This window comes from Salmo trutta, chromosome 33 (genome assembly GCF_901001165.1).
Source record: "Salmo trutta chromosome 33, fSalTru1.1, whole genome shotgun sequence".
In the NCBI taxonomy this organism is placed as follows: Eukaryota; Metazoa; Chordata; class Actinopteri; order Salmoniformes; family Salmonidae; genus Salmo; species Salmo trutta.
The window spans coordinates 32,708,309-32,735,737 of NC_042989.1; the positions used below are offsets into that span (position 1 = coordinate 32,708,309).

Sequence of the window (27,429 nt, forward strand, 5' to 3'; positions counted from 1 at the left end):
CTTGTCTACGTGATCTTGTCTATGAAGTCTTGTCCATGTAGTGTTGTCTACGTAGTCTTATCTATGTAGTTTTGTCTATGTAGTCTTGTCTATGTAGTCTTGTCTATGTAGTTGTGTCTACGTAGTATTGTCTACGTAGTCTTGTCTATGTAGTCTTGTCTATGTAGTCTTGTCTACGAAACATAATCTTGTCTATGTGGTCTTGTCTATGTAGTCTTTTCTATGTGGTCTATGTGGTCTTGTCTATGTAGTCTAATCTGTGTAGTCTTGTCTATGTAGTCTTGTCTACGTAACATTGTCTATGTGGTCTTGTCTATGTGGTCTTGTCTACGAAACATAGTCTTGTCTATGTAGTCTTGTCTATGTAGTCTTGTCTATGTGGTCTTGTCTACGTAGTCTTGTCTATGTAGAATTGTCTACGTGGTCTTGTCTCTGTAACGTAGTCTTGTGATTGTAATCTTGTCTACTGTATGTGGTCTTGTCTATGTAGTCTTGTCTACATAGTCTTGTCTATGTAGTCTTGTCTACGTAGTTTTGTCGATAAAATCTATGTCTTGGCAGGTTCCACTGACTTTGGAAACGTGCCATTTGTTGTCCATGGGATCCACCCTTTCTTTTACATTGGCTCTGATGCACTGAACCATGCACTGACGCTACGCTATAAACTTCAAGCAAAGTTTCTAATGAGACACTGCACCATTGAAATTACATGTATTAACTATGCATGAGGCTGGTTCAACATGTGTTCTTCCATTTCAGATTCAATGACTTTCTTTCTCAGAAAACATGACATTAGCTAAACGTTTTTAACAAGGGTCAGTCATAACATAGCTTTCCAAAGGTGTGACGGTGTGAGTGATCATACTGATATTACTTGAATAAAGAAGGGGTGTTTTGGGACACGATCTCTCCTAGTAAGACAATAATATATCCATCCTGTTTGGAGACAATAATATCCAGTAGCCATATGAGAGGTTATCTAATAGGTTATTTATTCAAACGCATCAAAGTGGAAAAATACTAAAACCTAAAACAACTACTACAGTGAATCTCAAAGCCTCAGCATATAATAGACATTATGAGCTTCAAAAGTATGAAGCAGCTGTTCTCTGTCTTTGTGATCAGCTCACATCTCGTATGTTTCACCAGGACAACAGTATCAAATTAGTGAAAAAGATTGTGATTTGGCTTCAAATAACCTAAATGTAGTATTGTAGTAGTCACTAGTAGTGAATCGTTATGTGTTTCTTATTTATTACTGTAACATGTAGTTGTGCTATTGTCAAGTGCACAATGAAAAAGTGACGAACTCGCTTAGCAACAAACTAGTAAAAACAACAATACATAACATCCAAAAAGTGTGTTCATATGATATTACAAAATTGCAAGTATGAAAATAAAATTCTAGATATCACTGGAAATTCCAGATTTAGAGTTTAACAGAGGCTAGCATTCTCCTGGGCACTAGCTCTAGTCATAGTCATGCCAAGTTAACTAATAGTCATAGTCATGCCAAATTAACTAATAGTCGTAGTCATGCCAAGTTAACTAATAGTCATGCCAAGTTAACTCATAGTCATAGTCATGCCAAGTTGACTAATAGTCATAGTCATGCCAAGTTAACTAATAGTCATAGTCATGCCAAGTTAACTAATAGTCATGCCAAGTTAACTCATAGTCATAGTCATGCCAAATTAACTAATAGTCGTAGTCATGCCAAGTTAACTAATAGTCATGCCAAGTTAACTAATAGTCATAGTCATGCCAAGTTAACTAATAGTCATGCCAAGTTAACTCATAGTCATAGTATTTATGCTGCAGTAGTTTATGTGTCGGGGGGCTAGGGTCAGTCTGTTACATCTGGAGTATTCTCTTGTCTTATCCGGTGTCCTGTGTGAATGTAAATATGCTCTCTCTAATTCTCTCTTTGTTTCTTTCTTTCTCTCGGAGGACCTGAGCCCTAGGACTACCTGGCATGATGACTCCTTGCTGTCCCCAGTCCACCTGGCCATGCTGCTGCTCCAGTTTCAACTGTTCTGCCTGCGGCTACGGAACCCTGACCTGTTCACCGGACGTGCTTGTTGCACCCTCGACAATTACTATGATTATTATTATTTGACCATGCTGGTCATTTACGAACATTTTAACATCTTGACCATGTTCTGTTATAATATCCACCCGGCACAGCCAGAAGAGGACTGGCCACCCCTCATAGCCTGGTTCCTCTCTAGGTTTCTTCCTAGGTTTTTGGCCTTTCTCAGGAGTTTTTCCTAGGGAGTTTTTCCCAGCCACCGTGCTTCTTTCACATGCATTGCTTGCTGTTTGGGGTTTTAGGCTGGGTTTCTGTACAGCACTTTGAGATTTCAGCTGATGTACGAAGGGCTATATAAATAAATTTGATTTGATTTGATAGTCATGCCAAATTAACTAATAGTCGTAGTCATGCCAAGTTAACTAATAGTCATGCCAAGTTAACTTGGCATGACTATGACTATGAGTTAACTTGGCATGACTATTAGTTAACTTGGCATGACTACGACTATTAGTTAATTTGGCATGACTATGACTATGAGTTAACTTGGCATGACTATTAGTTAACTTGGCATGACTATGACTATTAGTTAACTTGGCATGACTATTAGTTAACGTGGCATGACTACGACTATTAGTTAACTTGGCATGACTATGACTATGAGTTAACTAATAGTCGTAGTCATGCCACGTTAACTAATAGTCATGCCAAGTTAACTAATAGTCATAGTCATGCCAAGTTAACTAATAGTCATAGTCATGCCACGTTAACTAATAGTCATAGTCATGCCAAGTTAACTAATAGTCGTAGTCATGCCAAGTTAACTAATAGTCGTGGTCATAGATGTCGCAATGTCAAACAACTGTCTCAGAGATTACGATCATGTCTAAACAACATTGTATTTCAAAATTTGACATTCCCAAAACATCGTGCTATCTCAAATGGTTTTTCAACCCCCAAGCAACAGTTTATCAATGTTAATTAATCTGATGCATAATGTTTGAGCAATCATAGTGCAACTGAAAATTCTCAGAGGATGTTTACTGAAAAATACTGCACCCAATTTATGTAGTGTTTCCAAGCCAGGAGGATAAATACCTCAGTCTACCTTTGGTCCGTCTGAGTCATTGATAATATTGTACACAATCCTAAGCCCTTACCGTCTAGTTAACCACAGTATTTACAAATTAACTTGACACGGTGGCCTAGTGGAAATGATGAGAAACCCTTATAACTTTTTTCTTGAATACACATGGAAAGAGTACATATTACAAAAGTATTCAGACCCCTTCCCTTTTTCCACATTTTGTTATGTTACAGCCTTATTCTAAAATGGATTAAATAAAACATTTTCCTCATCAATCTACACACAATACCCCATAATGACAAAGCGAAAACAGGTTTTAAAATTTTTTTCTTCAATTTTATAAAAAAGAAAAAACAGAAATACCTTATTTACATAAGTATTCAGACCCTTTGCTATGAGACTTGAAACTGAGCTCAGGTGCATCCTGTCTCCATTTGATGATCCTCGAGATGTTTCAACAACTTCATTGCAAAATTGCAAGTACGAAAATAAAATTCTAGATATCACTGGAAATTCCAGATTTAGAGTTTAACAGAGGCTAGCATTCTCCTGGGCACTAGCTCTAGTCATAGTCATGCCAAGTTAACTAATAGTCATAGTCATGCCAAGTTAACTAACAGTCATGCCAAGTTAACTAATAGTCATGCCAAGTTAACTAATAGTCGTTGTCATGCCAAGTTAACAAATAGTCATAGTCATGCCATGTTAACAAATAGTCATAGTCATGCCATGTTAACAAATAGTCATAGTCATGCCATGTTAACTAATAGTCATAGTCATGCCAAGTTAACAAATAGTCGTAGTCATGCCAAGTTAACTAATAGTCGTGGTCATAGATGTCGCAATGTCAAACAACTGTCTCAGAGATGTTTCTACAACTTCATTGGACTCCACCTGTGGTAAATTCAATTGATTGGACATGATTTGAAAAGGCACACACCTGTCTATATTCGGTCCCACAGTTGACAAGGCATTTCAGAGCAAAAACCAAGCCATGAGAGCGAAGGAATTGTCCGTAGAGCTCCAAGACAGGATTGTGTCGAGGCACAGCTCTAGGGAAGGGTAACAAAAAATGTCTGCAGCATTGAAGGTCCCCAAGAACACAGTGACCTCCATCATTCTTAAATTGAAGAAGTTTGGAACCACCAAGACTTCCTAGAGCTGGCCACCTGGCCAAACTGAGCAATCGGGGGAGAAGGGCCTTGGTCAGGGAGGTGACTAAGAACCCAATGGTCACTCTGACAGAGCTCTAGCGTTCCTCTGTGGAGATGGGAGAACATTCCAGAAGGACAACCATCTCTGCAGCACTCCACCAATCAGGCCTTTATGGTAGAGTGGCCAGACGGAAGCCACTCCTCAGTAAAAGGCACATGACAGCCCACTTGGAATTTGCCAATAGGCACTAAAGAACTATCAGAACATGAGAACCAAGATTATCTAGTCTGATGAAACCAAGATTAAACTCTTTGGCCTGAATGCCAGCATCACTTCTGGAACAAACCTTGCACCATCCCTACGGTGAAGCATTGTGGTGGTAGCATCATGCTGGGGAGTGTTTTTCAGCAGCAGGTACTGGGAGATTGAGGGAAAAACCTGCTCCAGTGTGCTCAGGACCTCAGAATGGGGTGAAGATTCACCTTGCAACAGGACAATGACCCTAAGCACACAGTCAAGACAACACAGGAGTGGCTCCAGGATAAGTCTTTGAATGTCCTTGAGTGACCCAGCCAGAGCCCGGACTTGAACCCGATTGAACATCTCTGGAGAAACCTGAAAATAGCTGTGCAGTGACGCTCCCCATCCAACCTGACAGAGCTTGAGAGGATCTGCAGAGAAGAATGGGAGAAACTCCCCAAATAGAGGCTGTAATCGCTGTCAAAGGTGCTTCAACAAAGTGATATTTCATTTTTTTTTATTATTAAATTTGCAACATTTTCTACAAACCAACTTTTGCTTTGTCATTATGGGGTATTGTGTGTAGATTGAGAAAGAAGAAAAAAAACATTTTATCCATTTTAGAATAAGTCTGTAATGTAACTAAATGTGGAAAAAGTCAAGGCGTCTGAATACTTTCCAAATGCACTGTACTGTACATGGATCCATTTAAGAGGCTGGGTCAAGAAGGCAATGTTCACCTCACAATTTAAAATACAAATCTCTGTCTTTTGTCTTGAAAACAGAAACAATAACATGTTTTCTCTCTGCGTGGCCACTATCCCTGTTAATAATGGAGTTACAGCGGTGTCCTGTTTCATATTCATGAGGGCATATTGTTGCAAAATGTAGCAAAAGTTTTGCCCTGAAAAACGAAAACTTGTGTTTCTTATTGGACAAGGTCAGGTAGTCGCTCCCTGTTTCAGTCAGTTTTGTGCCGTTTGGTGCCTAATGTTGTGCTCTAACTGCAGCATGTGGATGTGTTAGGTTAGTATGGTCCTTCCCCATTGGCCAGGCGTTAGGAGTAGATGGACCAGTAGATGATGTTGAACAGGAAGTAGGAACCAGGGAAGACCATCCGTGAGTACTTGTCTATGGCGTGGGTGTCTATCCAAATGTTCACATAGCCTGGCCTCTTTACCTGGCCCGTGAGCTGGGGATCCCCCAGAACCACCTGGGCAAACATCCTCTCCTGCCTGCCGCCGTTTTCCGGCATCCCATAGTTCCCTGCGGTGCCATAGTTCCCTATACTGTTGACGTCCATGGTGGTGTAGCCAGTGATCTGGGGGTCGCACATGGCGTCGTCAGGGTTTCCGATGCCACAGGTACACGGCAACTGCAGGTAGCGGGGAGTATAAAGAGAAAAAGGTTGAATTAAAGGACAATACTTTGAAACTACAAAACTTAAGTATTTAAGTGGCTTTAAATCTACTGATGTCTAATGTATTTAGTAATTTTAGTAATCTTCTCAACAAGGTTGTTTGTGGCAGGAAAAGTTTTCAGGGGCTGTGTGAGTTAAAATACTTCCTCCTGAGGCATCTTATGCAGTTTCAGTTCCACATGCCACAACATTTGGCATATAGAGAAATATACAGCATGCAAAGTTGTTCACCAGATGTAGTCCTAAAAATAAAAGTATACAGAAAAGCAGAAAAACATTTTATGTAAATCAAATGAAACAAACTGTACCCTCTCTCTTAGTTTCCTCTCTTTCCGTTCCTGCACGGTCGAGAGGTAGTTGACCGCGGCATACTCTATGACCGAGAGGAAGACAAACACGAAACTGACCCACAGGTAGATGTCCACCGCTTTGATGTAGGACACTCTGGGCATGGAGGCGTTGACTCCAGTGATGATGGTAGACATGGTGAGCACTGTGGTGATACCTGGACAGAGTCAAAAGACATTAGGGACAGTTACCCAGACACAGATCTCATCATTGAAATAGCTTTTTAGTCCAGGTCTTGGCTTGATCTTTTACAGTTAATGTTAATCTTTATTTGGGGCACTGTCGAGACCAAACAAACTTCACAATTACTGTTGGAAAGACAGCAAGACTGTACTATATCTCAAATAAAACATGGAAATATCAATTTAGCCTAGAGCCAATAAAACGTCCTGGTCCTTCTTGCAAAGGGCTTTCCTACCCAAAGGGACCCTAGCAGGGACAGCCCGGCGGTCAATCCAGAAGGAGACCCAGGACAGCATGACCATGAGGGTGGCTGGGAAGTATGTCTGGAGCAGGAAGAAGAAGACGTGACGTCGCAGGGTGAAGTGGATGTACAGACGGTTGTACCAGCCTGAGAAGAAAAAAGAAACACAGCTGATATTCTACTCAGATCCAGTCCTTTTCACCGGTTTCCATTCTCGACCAGCGGGCAAATGTGGCCAGCAAAGCAATTTAATGTGGCCCACGGTCGTCTTTGTAAATACAACTATGGGCTATAATGTGTCTTTGTAATATCTACGTAATATCTACTCAATCTGTGACTTCAGGGTTACCTGTACTGCTATAGAAGGCCAGCTTTGTAGTGGTGTGAAACTTCTGGATGAGGAACTGGGATAAAGATATCCTCTCGTCCGTGTTCAGTGACTCATTGCCTTTCTTCCAGTACAGCATGAGATCATCGTCCGTGTATGCATCTGACGAGAGAATGTTCAAAAACCCCAATGAATACCTCATATAAATATGATTGCTTATCTTTGATCATGTGATTAAAACATAATCAAATGTCATCAGAGATGTGTAGGTAAATAGTAAAGTTGAGAGGTGCACTCACAGCTCTCTATTTCCAGCGAGCAGGTCTGTGTGTCTAGAGGGAAGCGACTCAGGTCCATATTGCACATGGCCGTGACTGTGACTCTGTGAGAACAAAAGTGATATCGGTGCCTGACTTATGCCTGACCAGAATTAATATGGATACAAAGTGATGATTATAATTGTGAATCGCTTTGATTGTTTTTGTTGCCTTTATGCTGAGCTGTAGCTGAAATGGTTCAGTATGACTATTATAAGCTCACTTAAATAGGGTATGAAACAAAAAATTCCAGGTGCAGAAGTTTTTATCTCAATATAAAATAATTTCTGTCACGACTTCCGCCGAAGTCGGTCGCTCTCCTTGTTCGGGCAGCGTTCGGTGGTCGACGTCACCGGCCTTCTAGCCATCGCCGATCCACTTTTCATTTTCCATTTGTTTTGTCCTTTTCTTACACACCTGGTTTCAATCCCCCAATTACTTGTTCCTTATCTAACCCTCTGTTCCCCCATGTTTGTTTGTGAGTAATTGTTTATTGTATTGTGGTCCATATTGTGGCCTTGGAATTATTGACTTTTATTGTGATTATTTGTTGAGTAAAATTGTGAATTTTCTCATATCTGCTGTCCTGCGCCTGACTCCTCTACACCAGCTACACACAGACGCATTACATAAGCAATACTTTTGCTAGGTCTGAGTGGAACGGGAAAGGGCACCAAAGTAGTGCATTAACCACAGTTAGGATTGTGGTGCGGGGATCAATCCACCAGAGCGGAGGGGCCTGATGGGAGTGATACGTAACCTGAAAACTAGCTTTTATTGGGAGAGAAGTTTGGAACTCTCTTTGTTATTGGTCTATTAATTTATGCCGCCTGATGATTTATCACCAAGCAAGCCAAAACTCCACCTGTGCAAAACCTGCAGATTAGAATGTCCTGTGTAGATTGTATTGTATTTTCAACCAGTAACTATCAGGAAATAACACTGATTACATTTTTCATACTTTGACAGTGTTAGTTTCATCAGCTGGTGTACAAATATGATACAAACACAGGAAAACAGAATTTTGACTCAACCGGGCCTTTAACAAAAAGTATTTTTAGTTAAAATAATTGAACAAAAAATTGTTGTTGGGGATTGAGACTGCTTTTCCAATGTCAACTCCATGTAGGTGATCTAGGTCTGATTGCTTGGAGTCTACAGAATGTTATATCTGATGTCACTGAAGGTTACATGTGGTCTCTATTTGGCGGCTGTCTTGTTTACAATTGGACTGGTGTTGATTAAATCTGTTCAATGAAGAACACTGGCAAGGGAAGGGAAAATGTTTGTCATACAGTCCTGATTACAACAGCGTTGTCCACCTGTCTCATTAAATGGCTGTCACTAAAAGGTCCTAACTTTGTCAGATAAATTATGTCATGCACTACCAGATCTATCTTCATATCATCCATTCAATTAACTCATTGTCCAATTTAACAACCAAGGAGGGTTGCACACACATGATCTGACATTTATAATTACTAAGTAGCATGTTCAATTGATTTGTTTTGCTGTCCAACAAATAGGCCTCCTTCATCTGCCTCGATAAGTCAACTTGAAAAGGATTTCAGCACTAAATCCAATACCCTTGAGGGTAAGTTATCAAACTAAGGTGGTGTTCAGCTAGCACAAAAACATTCTGAAACGGGGTGCTATCGGAACCTGTCCAATGGAAGAGGTGGGAGAGGATGGAAGTAGGTAAACTGGCCCGACATTTAGCACATTTTCTCAACGATGAAACATCTGATCTCAATAAATGTTTCGGTTTCCAAAACCAGAATATGTTACGAATCCAGTGCACAAAGTTTTATACACTTGACGCTTTGCCAAAGTAAAAAAAAAGGCGTTGTTTAGAAGGAGTGCAATGCAGAATTGAGTTTGTGCACACGCACACTTCACAGAGGAGGTGTTCCACAACGGAAATATACACATTTTTATAAACTTTTATTTGTTTAGGGTAGCCCAATTAAGACCTGGGTCTCATTCCCAATTGTGCACTGAGTACAAACATTTTCTCACAACAGGAAAAGAATTTACATTACAATTAAAACAAGACGAATACAAATAACAACAAGGCACAACCTCAACACCACCATTTTAACAAATAAACCACTACAATCAATCGAAACAACTAAACTGCCCTAGCAGCACCAGGGAATCAATTTGAAAGGAATTTTGTAGGTTATTCCAACACTGGAGGGTATTAAACTAAATGAGGATTTACCTAAATTGGTCAAGACCAGAGGGACCTCAAGAGTTAAATCCTGCGAGCGGGTTTGGTTGCTCATTCTTTTATACGTTAGCAACGAAGTTAGGAAAGTTGTAAGCTTGTGTAGTAGGGCTTTGTAAACAAAAAGGGAGTAATGAATTGATCTATGGGACTTTAATGGGGACCAGCCAAACTTTTGATACAGAATGCAGTGGTGAGTATTAAAACTGTCACCAGTGATAAAACGTATGGCGCTACAGTATGGTAGACAGCATCCAAAGGTTTACGAGTAGTGGCTGCTGCAATCTGGTAAACGGTGTCATCATAATCAAGAACTGGCAGGAAAGTTGACTGCACAATCTGCTTTCTGCTACTTAGGGGAAATAAATATATATTTCAAAAAAATAAGCCCACTTTAAATCTTTGATTTTTAACTAGTTCAACAGTATGTTTTTTAAACATGAAGTCTGTCAATCCAAATGCCCAGATATTTGTAGGCGGGAACCCGATCAATGGGAGAACCATCCAATGAATATGTCACGCCCTGATCTGTTTCACCTGTCCCTGTGATAGTCTCCACCCCCTCCAGGTGTCGCTTATTTTCCCCAGTGTATTTATCCCTGTGCTTCCTGCCTCTCTGTGCTAGTTCATCTTGTATGTTTAGTCAAGTCAACCAGCGTGTTTTTCCCCGTACTCATTTTCTATTCTCTTTTGCTAGTCTTCTCTGTTTTGAACACTCCCTGACTCTGGACTACTTTCCCACCTGCCTGATCATCCTGCCTGCCCTGACCTTGAATCTACCTACTTTTCGGTACCTATTGCACTCTGAACTGGTTTTGACCTTTAATAAACATTGTTAGACTCCAACCATCTGCCTCCTGTGTCTGCATCTGGGTCTCGCCTTGTGCCTTGATAGAATACATATGTAGTCCATCTGAAACATTGCAAGAACTACAGAAAAACATGTATTTAGTTTTGCCTGCATTAAGTCCAAGTTTTAAACCAACCAGGGCTTTCTGTAAAGTAACAAGGTCAGATTGCAGCTCTAACATAGCTGGGGCAACAGTTGGGTTATCTGCCTTCAGATCAATATTACAAGTTTTAACAGACCACTATTATTTATATCAATGGTAAAGAGAACAAGTCCCAGTACTGACCCCTGCGGTACACTTTTTGTGATATCCAGGAAACTAGACAACGCTATCAAAGATCACACATTTAGTCCTGTCTGACAGATACTTTTCAAACCACTTCAAGAAGCCTGATCCAGGCCTATTTCAGTCAAACTCTGAATAAGAATGTGATGTTTTTTGGTATCGAAGGCCTTGGAAAGGTCTATAAATAAGGCAGCACAATGATTTTTATGATCCAAGCAATTTAACACATCATCTAAAACAAGTGTAGCCACTAAAACCGGGCTATGTCCAGGTCAAAAAACTTGATTTGTGCACATTAAGAACAGTGAGAAGTTAAAAAAGTTCTTAGGGGAAAGTTATTCAGAGATTCTAAAACTTTGGAAAGGCAAGAATTTGGAAATTGGACCGTAGTTATCTAAGTCAGAAGGATCTCCACCTTTATGTGAGGTGAGGACATGCGCCGCTTTCCAGATCTTAGGGATAACGCCAGAAACAATAAACAAGTAAAAAATAAAGGTCAGTGGTTCTACAATTAGTGGTACAGAGAGAGCTCCATTAAGAACACATGCTACAACATACCAATAGGATCTCGCAAGCTCATGCTTGGCTTTTCCTACCTCCTTGCTTGTTCTGCACACAGTGCGTTATTTTCACCCACTGTAAATTAGTTGTAAATATCAGAGCATGTTGTTATTTCTCATTATTTCAATTCACAAGAAAGAATGAACATGCAAGAATTGAACCTCTGCGATTCTTAAGCTTGGATGCCGCCTTTGGACGTGATGCAATGCGTGCACAACATGGGCTGTACAGCAGCTTTCATTGATTTCAAAGGAAGTATTTCCTCAATGGCTGATGGCTCCTGGCAATGCTGGACACACGATGGCTATAGTGTAGCAGGACCAGAACACAGTGGAACTACCTCAGACTGTAAAGCACGTTGCCGTCAGGGTACACCCTCAGCATGACGTTGTCCGTGGTGGTGTCATGGATGAAGGACCTCTTGGAGTGGACGAAGAACATGTCAGGAACCCAGATCTTCTTGGCCAGCCTGCTGTCAAAGGTCATGCTCTGGTTATTGGTACTGGTAAAGGACAGGCGCTCGTCCTTCCAGTAGTGCCTCAGGTACAGGGTCATGGTGAAGTCCTGAAACAACACAGCAGATTGGTGGGGGTGGTGGTGGGGGTGGGAGTGGTGGTGGTGGGAGTGGGGGTGTTGGTGGTGGGAGTGGTGATGGTGGGGTGGTGGTGGCTGTGTTGGTGGTGGGAGTGGCGGTAGTGGTGGCTGTGTTGGTGGTGGTGTTGGTGGTGGTAGTGGTGTTGGTGGTAGTGGTGGTGGTGGTGGGAGTGGTGGTGTTGGTGGTGGTGATGGTAATGGTGGTAGTGGTGTTGGTGTTGGTGGTGGTGTTGGTGGTGGTAGCGGTGGTGGTGGTGGTAATGGTGGGAGTGGTGTTGGTGGTGGTGGTGGTGTTGGTGGTGGTAGCAGTGGTGGTGGTGGTAGTGGTGGGAGTGGTGGCGGTGGTACTGTAGGACAATCACGCCTATTGATGAATATGCTATTTGGATGCAACATAGGTACTATATGTGTTTGGAGGATTCTACATGTGAGATACAGTATCTGAGTTGAGTATGCTTCATCTTTTGTCATTACGTAATATTAATAAAAGGCTACTCTGGTTGAAAGCATTTTTCTAGATGGTGGAATACTTTTTCTAAAGTTTGGGGAAAAGATTTAGCCTGGTCAAGCAGACTGACGGCTGTGCTCACGTTTCTGTTTCACAAACAGAATGTGAGCTATTGCGAGATCAGTCTCGTTCCACCAGGTTAGGAAAGATTACCCTTCACTGTGTAAAGAGACTGAAATCCCACTCACCATATCCACTTCAGAGATTGTGTCCAGACTTTCAACCTGAACATCTACCCCAACTGGAATAGGGGGTCCTGTAATTAAATAAAATTGCATTGATAGAAATTTCAATGAGAGATTAGATTTTCAGAATTAATTGACTATCCTGGACCTCTGTTCAAAAACCTATTTAAAACATGTAATTACAAGTGCAGTACCATTTATCCTTCATTTCCTTCACGCATTGCTATAATGGATACTTTAATTTAATTAAATGTATTTTATTTAACCTTAATTTAACTAGGCAAGTCAGTTAAGAACAAATTATTATTTAATGATGGCAAAAAAAGGCAATAGGCCTCCTGCGGGGACTTAAAAAATAATATATGTATAAATATAGGACAAAACACACATCACGACAAGACAGACAACACAACACTACATAAAGAGAGACCTAAGACAACAACATAGCAAGTCAGCAACACACGACAACACAGCATGGTAGCAACACAACATGACAACATCATGGTAGCAGCACAAAACATGGTACAAACATTATTGGGCACAGACAACAGCACAAAGGGTAAGAAGGTAGAGACAACAGTACATCATGCAAAGCAGCCACAACTGTCATTAAGAGTGTCCATGATTGAGTTAGAATGAAGAGATTGAGATAAAACTGTCCAGTTTGAGTGTTTGTTGCAGCTCGTTCCAGTTGCTAGCTGCAGCGAAATGAAAAGACGATCGACCAAGGGATGTGTGTGCTTTGGGGACATTTAACAGAATGTGACTGACAGAACGGGTGTTGTATGTGGAGGATGAGGGCTGCAGTAGATAACTCAGACAGGGCGGAGTGATGCCTAAGAGGCTTTACAAATGAGCATCAACCAGTGGGTCATGCGACAGGTATACAGAGATGACCAGTTTACACAGTGGAATGCTCTACTTTCCGGCTACCCAGATAAAGCACTAAATAAACTTTAGCTAGTGCTAAACACGGCTGCTAGAGTCTGGACTAGAACCAAAAAATTTGATCATATTACTCCAGTGCTAGCCTCCCTACACTGGCTTCCTGTTCAGGCAAGGGCTGATTTCAAGGTTTTACTGCTAACCTACAAAGCATTACATGGGCTTGCTCCTACCCATCTCTCCGATTTGGTCCTGCCGTACATACCTACAAGTACGCTACGGTCACAAGACGCAGGCCTCCTAATTGTCCCTAGAATTTCTAAGCAAACAGCTGGAGGCAGGGCTTTCTCCTATAGAGCTCAATTTTTATGGAACGGTCTGCCTACCCATGTGAGAGACGCAGACTTGGTCTCAACCTTTAAGTCTTTATTGAAGACTCATCTCTTCAGTAGGTCCTATGATTGAGTGTAGTCTGGCCCAGGAGTGTGAAGGTGAACGGAAAGGCATTGGAGCAACAAACTGCCCTTTTACGTCTCTGCCTGGCCGGTTCCCCTCTCTCCACTGGGATTCTCTGCCTCTAACCCTATTACAGGGGCTGAGTCACTGGCTTACTGGTGCTCTTCCATGCCGTCTCTAAGAGGGGTGCGTCACTTGAGTGGGTTGAGTCACTGACGTGATCTTCCTGTCTGGGTTGGCGCCCAGACAACCCAGACAGGATTTCTCTCTCTCAGAGGAGGACCTGAGCCCTAGGACCATGCCTCAGGACTACCTGGCCTGATGACTCCTTGCTGTCCCCAGTCCACCTGACCGTGCTGCTGCTACATTTTCAACTGTTCTGCCTGAGGCTATGGAACCCTGACCTGTTCACCGGACGTGCTACCTGTCCCAGACCTGCTGTTTTCAACTCTCTAGAAACAGCAGGATCGGTAGAGGTACTCTGAATGATCGGCTATGATAAGCCAACTGACATTTACTCCTGAGATGCTGACCTGTTGCACCCTCGACAACCACTGTGATTATTATTATTTGACCCTGCTTGTCATCTATGAACATTTGAACATCTTGGCCATATTCTGTTATAATCTCCACCCGGCACAGCCAGAGGAGGACTGGCCATCCCTCATAGCCTGGTTCCTCTCTAGGTTTCTTCCTAGGTTCTGGCCCTTCTAGGGAGTTTTTCCTAGCCACCGTGCTTCTACACCTGCATTGCTTGCTGTTTGGGGTTTTAGGCTGGGTTTCTGTACAGCACTTTGAGATATCAGCTGATGTAAGAAGGGATTTAGAAATAAGTTTGATTTAATTTGCCCTATAATGAGCATTGAAGGTAAATCTGATGGCCGAATGGTAAAGAACATCTAGCTGCTCAAGAGCAACCTCACCTGCCAATCTATAAATTATGTCTTCGTAATCTAGCATGGGTAGGATGGTCATCTGAATCAGGGTTAGATTGGCCGCTGGAGTGAAAGAGGAGCGATTACGAAAGAGGAAACCAAGTCTAGATTTAACTTTAGCCTGCAGCTTTGATATGTGCTGAGAGAAGGACAGCGTTCCATCTAGCCATACACCGAAGTACTTGTATGAGGTGACAACCTCAAGCTCTAAACCCTCAGAGGTAGTAATCACATCTGTGGGGAGAGGGGCATTCTTCTTACTAAACCACATGACCTTTGTTTTGGAGGTGTTCAGAACAAGGTTAAGGGTAGAGAAAACTTGTTGGACACTAAGAAAGCTTTGTTGTAGAGCATTTAACACAAAATCTGGGGAGGGGCCAGCTGAGTATAAGACTGTACCATCTGCATATAAATGGACCACCACTCCCACCACCACCACTACTCCCACCACCACCCCCACCACCACTCCCACCACCACCACCACTTTGCTTTGGGGAACTTGAACAGAATGTTACTGGCAGAACGGGTGTTGCATGTGGAGGATGAGGGCTGCAGTAGATATCTCAGATAGGGGGGAGTGAGGCCTAAGAGGGTTTTATATATAAGCATGAACCAGTGGGTCTTGCGACAGGTATACAGAGATGACCAGTTTACAGAGTAGTATAGAGTGCAGTGATGTGTCCTATAAGGAGCATTGAAGGCAAATCTGATGGCCGAATGGTAAAGAACATCAAGCCGCTCGAGAGCACCCTTACCTGCCGATCTATAAGTTATGTCTCCGTAATCTAGCATTGGTAGGATGGTCATCTGAATCAGGGTTAGTTTGGCAGCTGGGGTGAAAGAGGAGCGATTACGAAAGAGGGAACCAAGTCTAGATTTAACTTTAGCCTGCAGCTTTGATATGTGCTGAGAGAAGGACAGTGTACCATCTAGCCATACTCCGAAGTACTTGTATGAGGTGACAACCTCAAGCACTAAACCCTCAGAGGTAGTAATCACACCTGTGGGGAGAGGGGCATTCTTCTTACCAAACCACTTGACCTTTGTTTTTGGAGGTGTTCAGGACAAGGTTAAGGGTAGAGAAAGCTTGGTGGACACTAAGAAAGCTTTGTTGTAGAGCATTTAACACACAACCCGGGGAGGGGCCAGCTGTGTATAAGGCTGTATCATCTGCATATAAATGGATGAGAGAGCTTCCTACTGCCTGAGCTATGTTGCTGATGTAATAGCACTCCCAATGACTGCTATTCTAGCACATACGGGAATATGTTCCGGGATTCTTCCGATGGCATTGAGGAGTACACCACATCAGTCACTGGCTTTATCAATAAGTGCATTGAGGATGTCATCCCCACAGTGACTGTACGTACATACCCCAACCAGAAGCCATGGATTACAGGCAGCATTTGCACTGAGCTAAAGGGTAGAGCTGCCGCTTTCAAGGAGCAGGACTCTAAACAGGAAGATGATAATAAATCCTGCTATGCCCTCCGATGAACCATCAAACATGCAAAGCGTCAATACAGGACTAAGATCGAATCATACTACACCGGCTCCGACGCTCGCCAGCTGTGGCAGGGCTTGCAAACTATTACCGACTACAAAGGGAAGCACAACTTCTCCCTGTCTGAGTCTGTAATACCAACAGGTTTCAAGCAGACCACCATGGTCCTTGTGTCCAAGAACAATAAGGTAACCACCCTAAATTACTACTGACCTGTAGCACTCACATTTGTAGCCATGAAATGCTTTGAAAGGCTGGTCATGTCTCACATCAACACCATTATCCCAGAAACCCTAGACCCACTCCAATTTGCATACCGCACCAACAGATCCACAGATGACGCAATCTCTATTGCACTTCACACTGCCCTTTTCCACCTGGACAAAAGGAACACCTATATGAGAATGCAATTCATTGACCACAGCTCAGCGTTCAACACCATAGTGCCCTCAAAGCTCATCACTAAGCTAAAGACCCTGGGACTAAACACCTCCCTCTGCAACTGGATCCTTGACTTCCTGACTGACCGCCCCCAGGTGGTAAAGGTAGGAAACAACACATCCGCCACGCTGATCCTCAACACGGGGGCCGTGGGGTGCGTGCTCAGTCCCCTCCTGTACTCCCTGTTCACTCATGACTGCACAGCCAGGCACGACTCCAACACCATCATTAAGTTTGCTGATGAGACAACAGTGGTAGGCCTGATCACCGACAACAACGAGACAGCCTATAGGGAGGAGGTCAGAGACCTGACCGTGTGGTGCAAGGACAACAACCTCTCCCTCAATGTGATCAAGACAATGGAGATGATTGTGGACTACAGGAAAAGGAGGACTGAGCATGCCCCCATTCTCATCGATGGGGCTGTAATAGAGCAGGTTGAGAGCTTTAAGTTCCTTGGCTTCCACATCACCAAGAAACTAACATGGTCCAAGCACACCAAGGCAGTCATGAAGAGGGCATGACAAAACCTATTCCCCCTCAGGAGACTGAAAATATTTGGCACGGGTCCTCATTTCCTCAAAAGATTTTACAGCTGCAAACCTGACGCGTTGCATCACTGCCTGGTATGGTAACTGCTTGTTCTCCGACCGCAAGGTACTACAGAGGGTAGTGTGTACGGCCCAGTACATCACTGGGGCCAAGCTTCCTGCCATCCAGGACCTCTATGCCAGGCGATGTCAGAGGAAGGCTTTAAAAATTGTCAAAGACTCCAGCCACCCTAGTCATGGACTGTTCTCTCTGCTACCGCCCGGCAAGTGGAGCTCCAAGTCTAGGTCCAAGAGGCTTTTATTCAGCTTCTACCCCCAAGCCATATGGCTACCCAGAGTATTTGCATTGCCCTCCCCACGCTGCTGCTACTCTCTGATATTATCTATGCACAGTCACTTTAATAACTCTACCTACATGTACATAATTACCTCAATTACCTCGACACCGGTACCCCCGCACATTGACACATTGACTCTGTACCGGTACCCCCTGTATATAGCCCCACTATTGTTATTTACTGCTGCTCTCTAATTATTTGTTATTCTTATATCTTACTTTTTTAGGGATCTATGGAGTGCTTGGTCCATGTTAGTTTGTTGGTGATGTGGACGCCAAGGAACTTGAAACTGCATTGTTGGTTAAGGGCTTGTAAGTAAGCATTTCACTGTAAGGTCTACACCTGTTGTATTCGGCGCATGTGACAAATAACATTTGAATTGTTTTGGTGACAGGCAGTGGCTGAGACAGCAGATTTTCTGACTTTTTACACTGCACTCTTTGAGAGATGTAGTTAGCAAACCAGGCCAAAGACCCCTTAGAGACACCAATACTCCTTAGCCGGCCCACAAGAATGGAATGGTCTACCGTATCAAGATTTGGCCAAGTGCTTCAATAATCATTGATTCTAGCACAAAGAACGTCATGTATTGTGACTATACTATGTGTAGTACAATATACAGTAGTTCCATTCAGTCAGTGTAAGCCTAATGCAAAAAATACACTACAATAAATTCAGCGCTGCATTGTCAGCCAATAAGCTGGATTTGCTTGTTTCATGACGGGCTGGATTCAATTTTTTTAACTGTTTTAACCTTCACTCTCCATCATCCGCCTTAGTACAGGAACACAATTAGGTCACAATGGATCACAGTTGTTGCAGCCGCAAACATCTGGATGCCTTTCCAATCTCTCTTTTTTAGATCTATTTTCTTTCACAATAGGAGACATTTTAAAGGAGGCCCAGAGGGGTCATTCATAGTGTGATGTTTTTTAGACTCAGATTGCACTTACAGCTGTTTATTTTGATGTATTCATAAAACAAGACATATTTGGCCCTTGTTCTGGTTCATGAATATCACATGCATTCTACAGCAACGCACATGTTGCTTGATCCATGGTCTTGCGTGGGTGCTCTGAAACACATTTTGTCTCGAACATTATTGTATCTCTATGTTTGAACTAAGAAGGTCATCCTGAAGGTATTATGGATTACCAACATGTAAATAACTCAAAAGTACATTTAACCTTAACATGAGACCACTGGCTACACATTAGTTAAATCAATGTTGTTTCAATGTAATTTGTCAATGTATTGTGATGTGGAATCAACATGGAAAATACATTGGATTTCAAAAAAGTAATCAACCAGTACTGATTTAATCTAATTTCAATCAGCATTGTAAACATTGAAACTAGGGTAGAACTTGTACTTAAACACATTGACTTAACCTGACTAACTGGTTGTTACATCAATCTAATTTCAACATAATCTTCATGTATACGTAGAAACATTAAAAAAAACATGTTTTTTTATCCTGTATTTAATATACTGTATATTGAAATTATTTAGAATTTCATATTTGATTAGACATATTGTATGTTATTTAACCTTGTTTCAATGTTGATAGTAAAATGGTATGTCATGCCATCAACCTAAATATAGACGTATATTGAAATAAAATGTCAAGCCACAGTTCAACGCTTCCTGCCTGAACAATGACAATTCAATATCCAGTTAGACTACAAATTAATTATTAGTGTTGTTGGATTCACATCTCCATATCAACCAAAAATCTAAGTTAAAGAATAGCACTAAATCAAATGAAACTTTATATGCACTTCAAATAAAGTTTGATTTGATTTAGTCCTATTCTTCAACTTAGATTTTTGTTTGAGATGGAGACACGAATCCAACATATTAATAACTTGTAGATTAAATGTGAAATCAGCCAACCATCCTTCACATACAAGACAATATCCTAAGATAAACATTTTCTATTCATATTATGAATTCATCCTATTTATAGGGCTAATGGTAACTAGGATACAATCAACCATGGATGAATGATAATATACCTACCTACACATTGAAATGATGGTGTCCTCTGTTGGGCAAATCGGATTTCAATGTAGCCTACATAAACCCAACCTCACTCCAAATGTACTTTCACATACAGCTTGTGAAGTAAGAAAAGTTAGAAGAGTTACTTTCAACTATTCAATGTGATTTACGCGAATGAGTATGGAAGCTGATGTGTCTAGGGGGTTGACGTGATAGCTTGGCAGAAATGTTCACAGCTTGCTTCCAAAGCTAAGCAGTGTACATAGAGGTAGGTATCGGGAATGTGATTTGTTTTCACTGAAGTGCATTACCCCTCGTATACCAGTAGGAGTCACTGTTCAGGCAGTAATTGTGGCTTCACACTTGATTTCAAAAAGGGGATACCTAGTCAGTTGTACAACTGAATGCGTTCAACTGAAATGCGTCTTCCGCATTTAACCCAACCCCTCTGAATCAGAGAGGTGCGGTGGGCTGCCTTAATCAACATCCACGTTTTCGGGATAGGTTGATGGCATTACGTTGAAACAATTATGTTGATTCAAACATATTTTACTCTCAACATTGAAACAAGGTAAAATAAACTATGTCTAATCAAATATAAAATGTTACATAAGTTCAACCCCGCAATATACATAGAGTATACCCCCCATGAAAAACCCAGCAGCGTTGCAGTTCTTGACACAAACCGGTGCATCTGGCAACTACTACCATACCCTGTTTGAAGGCACTTACATTTTTTGTCTCGCCCATTCACCCTCTGAATGGCACACATACACAATCCATGTCTCAACTGTCTCAAGGCTTAAAAATGATTATTTAACTGTCTCCTCCCTTTCATCTACACTGACTGAAGTGGATTTAACAATTGATGTCAATAAGGGATCATAGCCTTCACCTGGATTCAACTGGTCAGTCTATGTCATGGAAAGAGCATGTTTTGTATACTCAGTGTATATTGAATATAGGATGAAAAGATTTTGAACGTTTCCATGTGAAATTTCAACGAATGCATAGATTCAATTATTATGTTGAAATTACAGAAGATTTATGTAAATAAATGTATTTAAGTTTTACCCTAATTTCAATGTTTAAAACGCTGGTTGAAATTATATGAAAACAGTACTGGTTGATTGCTTTTTAAAAATCCAATGTATTTTTCACGCTGGTTCCACATCAAAATATGTTGACAAATTATGTTGAAACAACTTTGATTCAACCAGTGTGTGCCCAGTGGGATATGTCCTGTAATCCCACAACAGCAAATCCCCTGTACGATGACCATGAAATCACAAACACTCTGTCAACATCCGTGTTAAATGAAAGCGTACAGATGTGGGATCTTAATTTGAGACAGTTTGCTACAACAGGAAAATAGTCCTGCAGCAACAGGAAATGTGAATTGTTATGTGGATTATAATGAATGGACATTTTTTTGTAGGGGTTCATGAAAATTCTCAGCAACAAAAGAGTGATCAAATTAAGATCCTACATCTGTACTAGCATGACAATATACATCTTGCCATGTTGTTGGTGTCATTAGGGCCTCTAGAGGGCTGAGCTGATAAGACCATTGGATAGATTGTCTGACCCTGTTTAAAGGAAAAAAGGAGTTTGCGTTGGTGCTATAAGCAACATCAAAACAGCAAACACAGCTAAAGGGAGTCAATAAACTATTTGTGCATTACCATCAAAGTAATTACTGTTGATGCAGAGTAGGTACAAAGCTTATGTGGAGCATGTTTTTCACATACTAAACCTGATGATTTCACTAGGTACAAATATACACATTATAAGACTCCTGTAAAGTCTTACCTCCAAATGCTGGTCTCATGGTAAAGTCATGGTCATCTATTCTTAAGAGCTGCTCAGATTTTGTCATGGGAGATTTTGTCATGTCTGGACCTCGTTTTAGTATCGGGCTGTAGTGAGGAAAAGAGGTTGTCTTTTTAGGGTTAGGCTATAAGTTGAGGATCTCTTTTTTCAATGGGCAAAGACATGTTGTACACTGTCAAGTATGGTAGCATTCTACAATATCAGCTTTGCTGTATTTACAATATCAAATGTATTGATAAAACCTTTCCTGTCATGCTTCAAGTTGGCAAACCACTTTTGCAGATCAGTGTTTTGTACAATGACATTGAACTCTAACCTTGCGGTCTTGCTGTGAGCTCCTCCATAATCCATTCTTGATGTTTCTCTCCTGGATCTGTTGATGAAAAATATTTGAACACATCAATCAACAGCTAGTAAACTATACATATCTATATACAGTACACATTATTACACTATACATCAAAAGAAAACAAAACACGAAGAGAAAAACACAATCATATGAAACAAACACATTCTTCAGTAAAAAGGCCCTCTAACGTTGTTAATTGTTTTCAGGAAAGGAATAGTGACATTCACCTGGGCATAATGAAAATATCACAAAATGATTTCAAACAGCTTCTGGTCAAAATGGCAAGATGAACTCCAGTATAGGTGATAGATATACAATAAATGACACAGGAATGGCTCAGTTGGTAGCGCATGGCACTTGCAATGCCAGAGTTGAGGGTTCGAATCTCACAAGGGACCAGTATGAATTAAAATGCATGCACTCACTACTGTATAACAGTGTCGACGTAAGTATAAAGTAACCTTGTAATGATAACTTAAATGTATAACCTTTAATCTAACTGAGACCATTATTGTGAGGCTGAAATACAAAGAAAGTTTTGTGCAGTTTAGCAACAACAAATAAATAATTCAAAGAAGCAACAACCAGTGTAAGACACTGTAGAAATTGTTGTTATCATTAATCATGTTTATTATAAAGCTAAGCAGAAATGTGTCTTTTACTCTCAACTTGACTCAAGGAGCCAAATCAGGCTGATTCGTTGCCATTTTCATCCCCAAAACACAAGAAGGGCATGAGGGCATTCAGAAAAACAGTATTTCAAGAGAACGTCTCTTGTCAACGCTCAAAGGGATCCTACATCTGAACGCTTGATAGCGTTATCCAGGTCACGGCAGAAACATAAAAAAATAATACAAAAAATAGATTTTCCGCTAAAAACCCTCAACTGGATTAATGGGTGGCCTACGGGCGAGTGCATGCTGTGACAGTGCCCCACAGGCGTGCATGGAGAGAGGAGAACAGCAGACAGCAATATTATCTACCGTGACAATCAGACAGAGAGCAAGAGAGAGCACTGCTGGGTGCTAACCGGTGTGGGCTGATGGGTAATGGGTGATATTCCTCTCTGTCCTCCCCAGCAGCTGGTTGATAATCCGCTTGGCACAAATGTCTCTCCAATCCCCTCCAAGGGCCAGAGTCTAGAAAAGTCTGTCTGTGTGTCTGTGTGTGTGTGTGTGTGTGTGTGTGTGTGTGTGTGTGTGTGTGTGTGTGTGTGTGTGTGTGTGTGTGTGTGTGTGTGTGTGTGTGTGTGTGTGTATGTGTGTGTGTATGTGTGTGCGTGTGTGTGTGTGTGTGTGTGTGTGTCTGCAGAACACTGCCTTGGGGCTTCCTATAGCTCTGCTGTTGCTATACAGTTGCCTGCCTTTTCTGGCCTGACAGAGTCAACAACAGGGTCATTAATCAACTCCTGTTAAGTGCACATAACAAGGAAGAGCTCAGTTGAAAGTGCATCGAAGTTCACTGCTGCCAATTTAAACTCAATTATTTTTTTAATTGCTCTGTCCGGATATCGGTTTGCTCCAGTTCCGTGATTGGATTCACAGCAGTCCAGTCGTAACAAAACGTTGCATTTCTCAGAAGCTGATTGTACTAGTGACTGTTGTTGTTATTTTCATGCCATTCAAGAGGACAGAGAATGCTTTTCATATGAACTTTAGAGAAACAGCTTTGGGGTGAGAGGTCGGGTTTAGTATACCATCAGTGTCTGTTAAGCTAAGCTAAGACTGTCTGATACTGCTTTGATGTTCAAGTCAGTCGCCATATATGTTTATGGGGCCTGTTTCAAGTTGTGTCGCTAACATTTTGGTTTCACTCACAGCAATATACTGTGTTCCAATGTTACAACATGTGTGGCATCTGTTCATGACCATAACATTTCCAATCTACATGAGAGAAAAAGTGGTGATCTACAACAATATCTGTGTAACTTTGAAATTAAGGACTTTTAATTTTCCTTGAAAATATAATTGTAATTGAATATCTTAACACAATATTTAATTTTTATAAAAAAAATGTGTTAAAGGAAAACCCACCTCAGTCTTCTCAAAACCTAACCCATTGGATAGAGGTTTATTTTTCAGCAACACGATGCAACAAATGTTTATGCCAAAGACACACCAGAATGGCTTTCCAAGAGGTGTTGAGTGTTCAAGTCTCAGTCCAGACTTAAATTTGCTTGAAAATCAGAGACAAGGTTTATTTATATTGGTGTCCGTTAATGACTCCCAACCAAATTCAATGAGCGTCAGCAATTTTGACAAAAACGATGGATATACATGTATGTTGCCCTAAGAGTTGTGCAAAGTTTGTAGAATCTTATTCGAAACTATTCACAGCTATAATGGCTGCCAAAGGTGCTTCCACCAAATATGAACTCAGGTTTGAAGACATATGCAATCATTCAAGACCTCCTAGTTTTTTTTATTTTTAACACATTTTTAAAATGTTCTATCATTTTTCTATCACTTTGAACATCTGGACTAGGTTGTGTAGATTGGTAGAGGAACATCCAATTTGAATTCCTTTTTAGAATACATTTTAAGACTGTGCAAGGGGTGTGTAGACTTTCACTAGCGACTGTAAAAATAGCTCTAAGAGCCATGAGAGTGAAATTGTGTCTAAAGGAGACATGGTTTGTGGGATTAGGAAATTAAAGGGCCTTTGGAATGCAGTAAGTGGGTATAAATCACTCAAAGCTGATAGTAGAGTCCAAAGGCACCCTGCAGTTTGGATGGGAAAAATCATTATCTTCACTAGAGATTAATAGGTGCACAGTTCTGTTTTTAGCATTGTACTGTAGGGCTCGAGAGCGCTTACATTTTGCAGGTTATTATTGTTGTGCATAATAATGTGCATTTTAATGTGTAGGCCTATATGAATGTGTAGTTTGATGTATTTATTGTATGTCTATTGTGGTGCTATAGAGGGCTCATCTGAAAAAGAGACCTTGATCTCAGCATTGACTCCCTGTCAAAATAAAGGTTATCTAAAATAATATTTAAATTTTTTATGAATCCGTAGGCAATATGGCCAGACAACATGTTATGGTATTTGCGGTTAATTATATCTCGGCTAGAAAATGGTCTGTCCTAAAGCTATAACATTGCAACAACATCATTGCTCTTAAGGCAATGGTTTTTTTCAATTTTCACCTATAATGACATACCCAAATCTAACTGCCTGTAGCTCAGGACCTGAAGCAAGGATATGCATATTATTAATACCTGTCACGCTCGTCGTACGAACTGGAAGCATACTCGGACCAACGTGCAGTGTGATCTGGGTTCCACATATTTTATTGAAGTGAACCGCACAAAACACAAAACACAAAATAATATCCCACAAACACAGGTGGGAAAAATGCTACCTAAATATGATCCCCAATTAGAGACAACAATTCCCAGCTGCCTCTAACTGGGAATCATACAAATCACCAACATAGAAATAATAAACTAGAACCCAACATAGAAATAATAAACTAGAATACCCCCCAGTCACGCCCTGACCTACTACACCATAGAGAAACAAGGGCTCTCTATGGTCAGGGCGTGACAATACCATTTGAGAGGAAACACTTTGAAGTTTGTGGAAATGTTAAATTAATGTAGGAGAATATAAAGAAAAAAACATGCGTTTTTTGTATTTTCATCTTTGAAATGCAAGAGAAAGGCCATAATGTATTATTGCAGTTTAGGCGCAATTTAGATTTTGGCCACTAGATGGAAGCAGTGTGTGTGCAAAGTTTCAGATTGATCCAGTGAAGCATGGCAATACTGGACAATATTTTGTATCAAGTCTGCCCAAATGTGTCGAATTGGTCAATTTATACATTTTCATGTACATAACTATAGAGAACATACAAAAAGTTTACACATTCCCAGGAATGTCATACATCATGTATCATTAGCTTATACACTAACTATCACACATCTAGATGGCCGGGCGGGGTGGATGTGGAGCCAGAGACAGCAGGGGTTCAAACTGGAGAACCCAGTTCCTACATTTGAATATAAACATTTATTTTATCAAACAAAACTATGCTACATTTTATCTCTGGGACCCTCAGGATGACAAATCAGAGCAAGATTACTGAATGTAAGTATATTATTTACCTTCAGAGGTGAATGTATCAAACCAATTGCCGTGATAAAAGTTTTTTGTTGTTGTGCAATCTCCTCAAACAATAGCATGGTATTTTTCCACTGTAATTGCTACTGTAAATCGGACAGTGCAGTTAAATTAACAAGAATTTAAGCTTTCTGCCCATATAAGACATGTCTATGTCCTGGAAAGTTTGCTGTTATTTACAACTGTCACGCTAATCACATTAGCTCAACCGTCCCAGTATAGAGACATTGATCCTGTAGAGGCCAAAAGCAACCATTGTAGTAGATTTGCCATTCAGCTGTAACATACTGTACTGTCTGTAATATACGGTATGCCTCATTGCCACTTAATCCATCAGTTCCACATAATTGGTTCTATATGTTGTTAACTGTATGCACTTCAAAGTATTGGTTGACCATAGCCTGGTCCCAGGTCTGTTTGTGCGGTCTTGCCACCTCCTGTGGTTGCTGACATGTCAAAAACAGATAGGACCAGGCTAGGTTGTGTTAGGGCTCTCTAAATATGTATCATAAACTGATCAGAATGATATTCATTCCATCCAATAGCGCCACATCCAGTCCAGCCACCCATGGAGCAACAGCCACAACATCCAACAATAGAACATTATTAGATACTGGAATATAGGTCCCCTCTCTAAATCCCCTTTCTGAATAAGTCTGAAATCACCTGGTGGGGGAGCAGAACAGGTGAGGACAACAGAACATTACCATCACCAAGTGGACGTCTATTAAAAATACAGATTCACATTTTAAACCATGTCTAGATATAAAATGTCAATCAAAGCATAAATTCAATGCCATACATTCAGTCTATGTCATGTATAGATCCTAGGATGGAATTTGCATTTACCTGCTCTGTTTGTAGGTCTCCAGCTTGTCACCTCTTTGATGAGCTGATCTCCCAGAAACCCCCATGAGGCAGACGCAGAACAGCACCAACACAGTATCCACCTGCATGGTGCGCATACCCCTGTAGACCACTCAAACTCCAGTCAAATTCCACACCCTACCAGGGCTAAAACCTCTCCTCGTGGGTCCTGGGACATTGTCTTCAGCAGAACAGCATTGGGGCCGGGGAAGAAGCAGCAGCTCTGGCTTGACCAACAAACATCCCACGGTGCTTAATCTCCACAGTGGGCAAAAGCAATTTTGACTAAACCTATAAATCCTTGAACATCAGATGGCACAGATTTGATCCCTCCAGTGGCGGATGTGGCTCATTCGCTCTGCCCTGTTGCTCTACTCTGCTCTGTACCGCCCAGACCAATTCTCATAATGATGCAGCGTGATCGTTTGGGAGGTCAATGGTGGGAGATAGATACAAGATCTGGTTCACACAGTTAGACACAGAGTCCCTGATGTGGAAGACTATTAAGTCCCTCAGCTGTGTGCCTATCAGTGCAATTTTGCTGAGACATCTTCAAGGGCTGCTAAAATACGG

At 41.3% G+C, this 27,429-nt stretch overlaps 1 protein-coding gene across 1 annotated transcript; it reads right to left on the minus strand.

The window, feature by feature from the left end:
• Positions 1–5,151: 5,151 nt before the first annotated feature.
• On the minus strand, positions 5,152–27,164 carry LOC115172846 (gamma-aminobutyric acid receptor subunit rho-1-like). The gene is made up of 10 exons (XM_029730649.1): positions 26,839–27,164; positions 21,829–21,885; positions 21,492–21,598; positions 12,569–12,636; positions 11,619–11,842; positions 7,334–7,416; positions 7,056–7,196; positions 6,701–6,853; positions 6,243–6,439; positions 5,152–5,889 (listed from the first exon to the last, which is right to left on the minus strand). The coding sequence occupies exons 1-10, from the start codon at positions 26,952–26,954 to the stop codon at positions 5,572–5,574; spliced, it is 1,464 nt and encodes a 487-aa protein (XP_029586509.1). The 5' UTR covers positions 26,955–27,164; the 3' UTR covers positions 5,152–5,571.
• Positions 27,165–27,429: the final 265 nt, after the last annotated feature.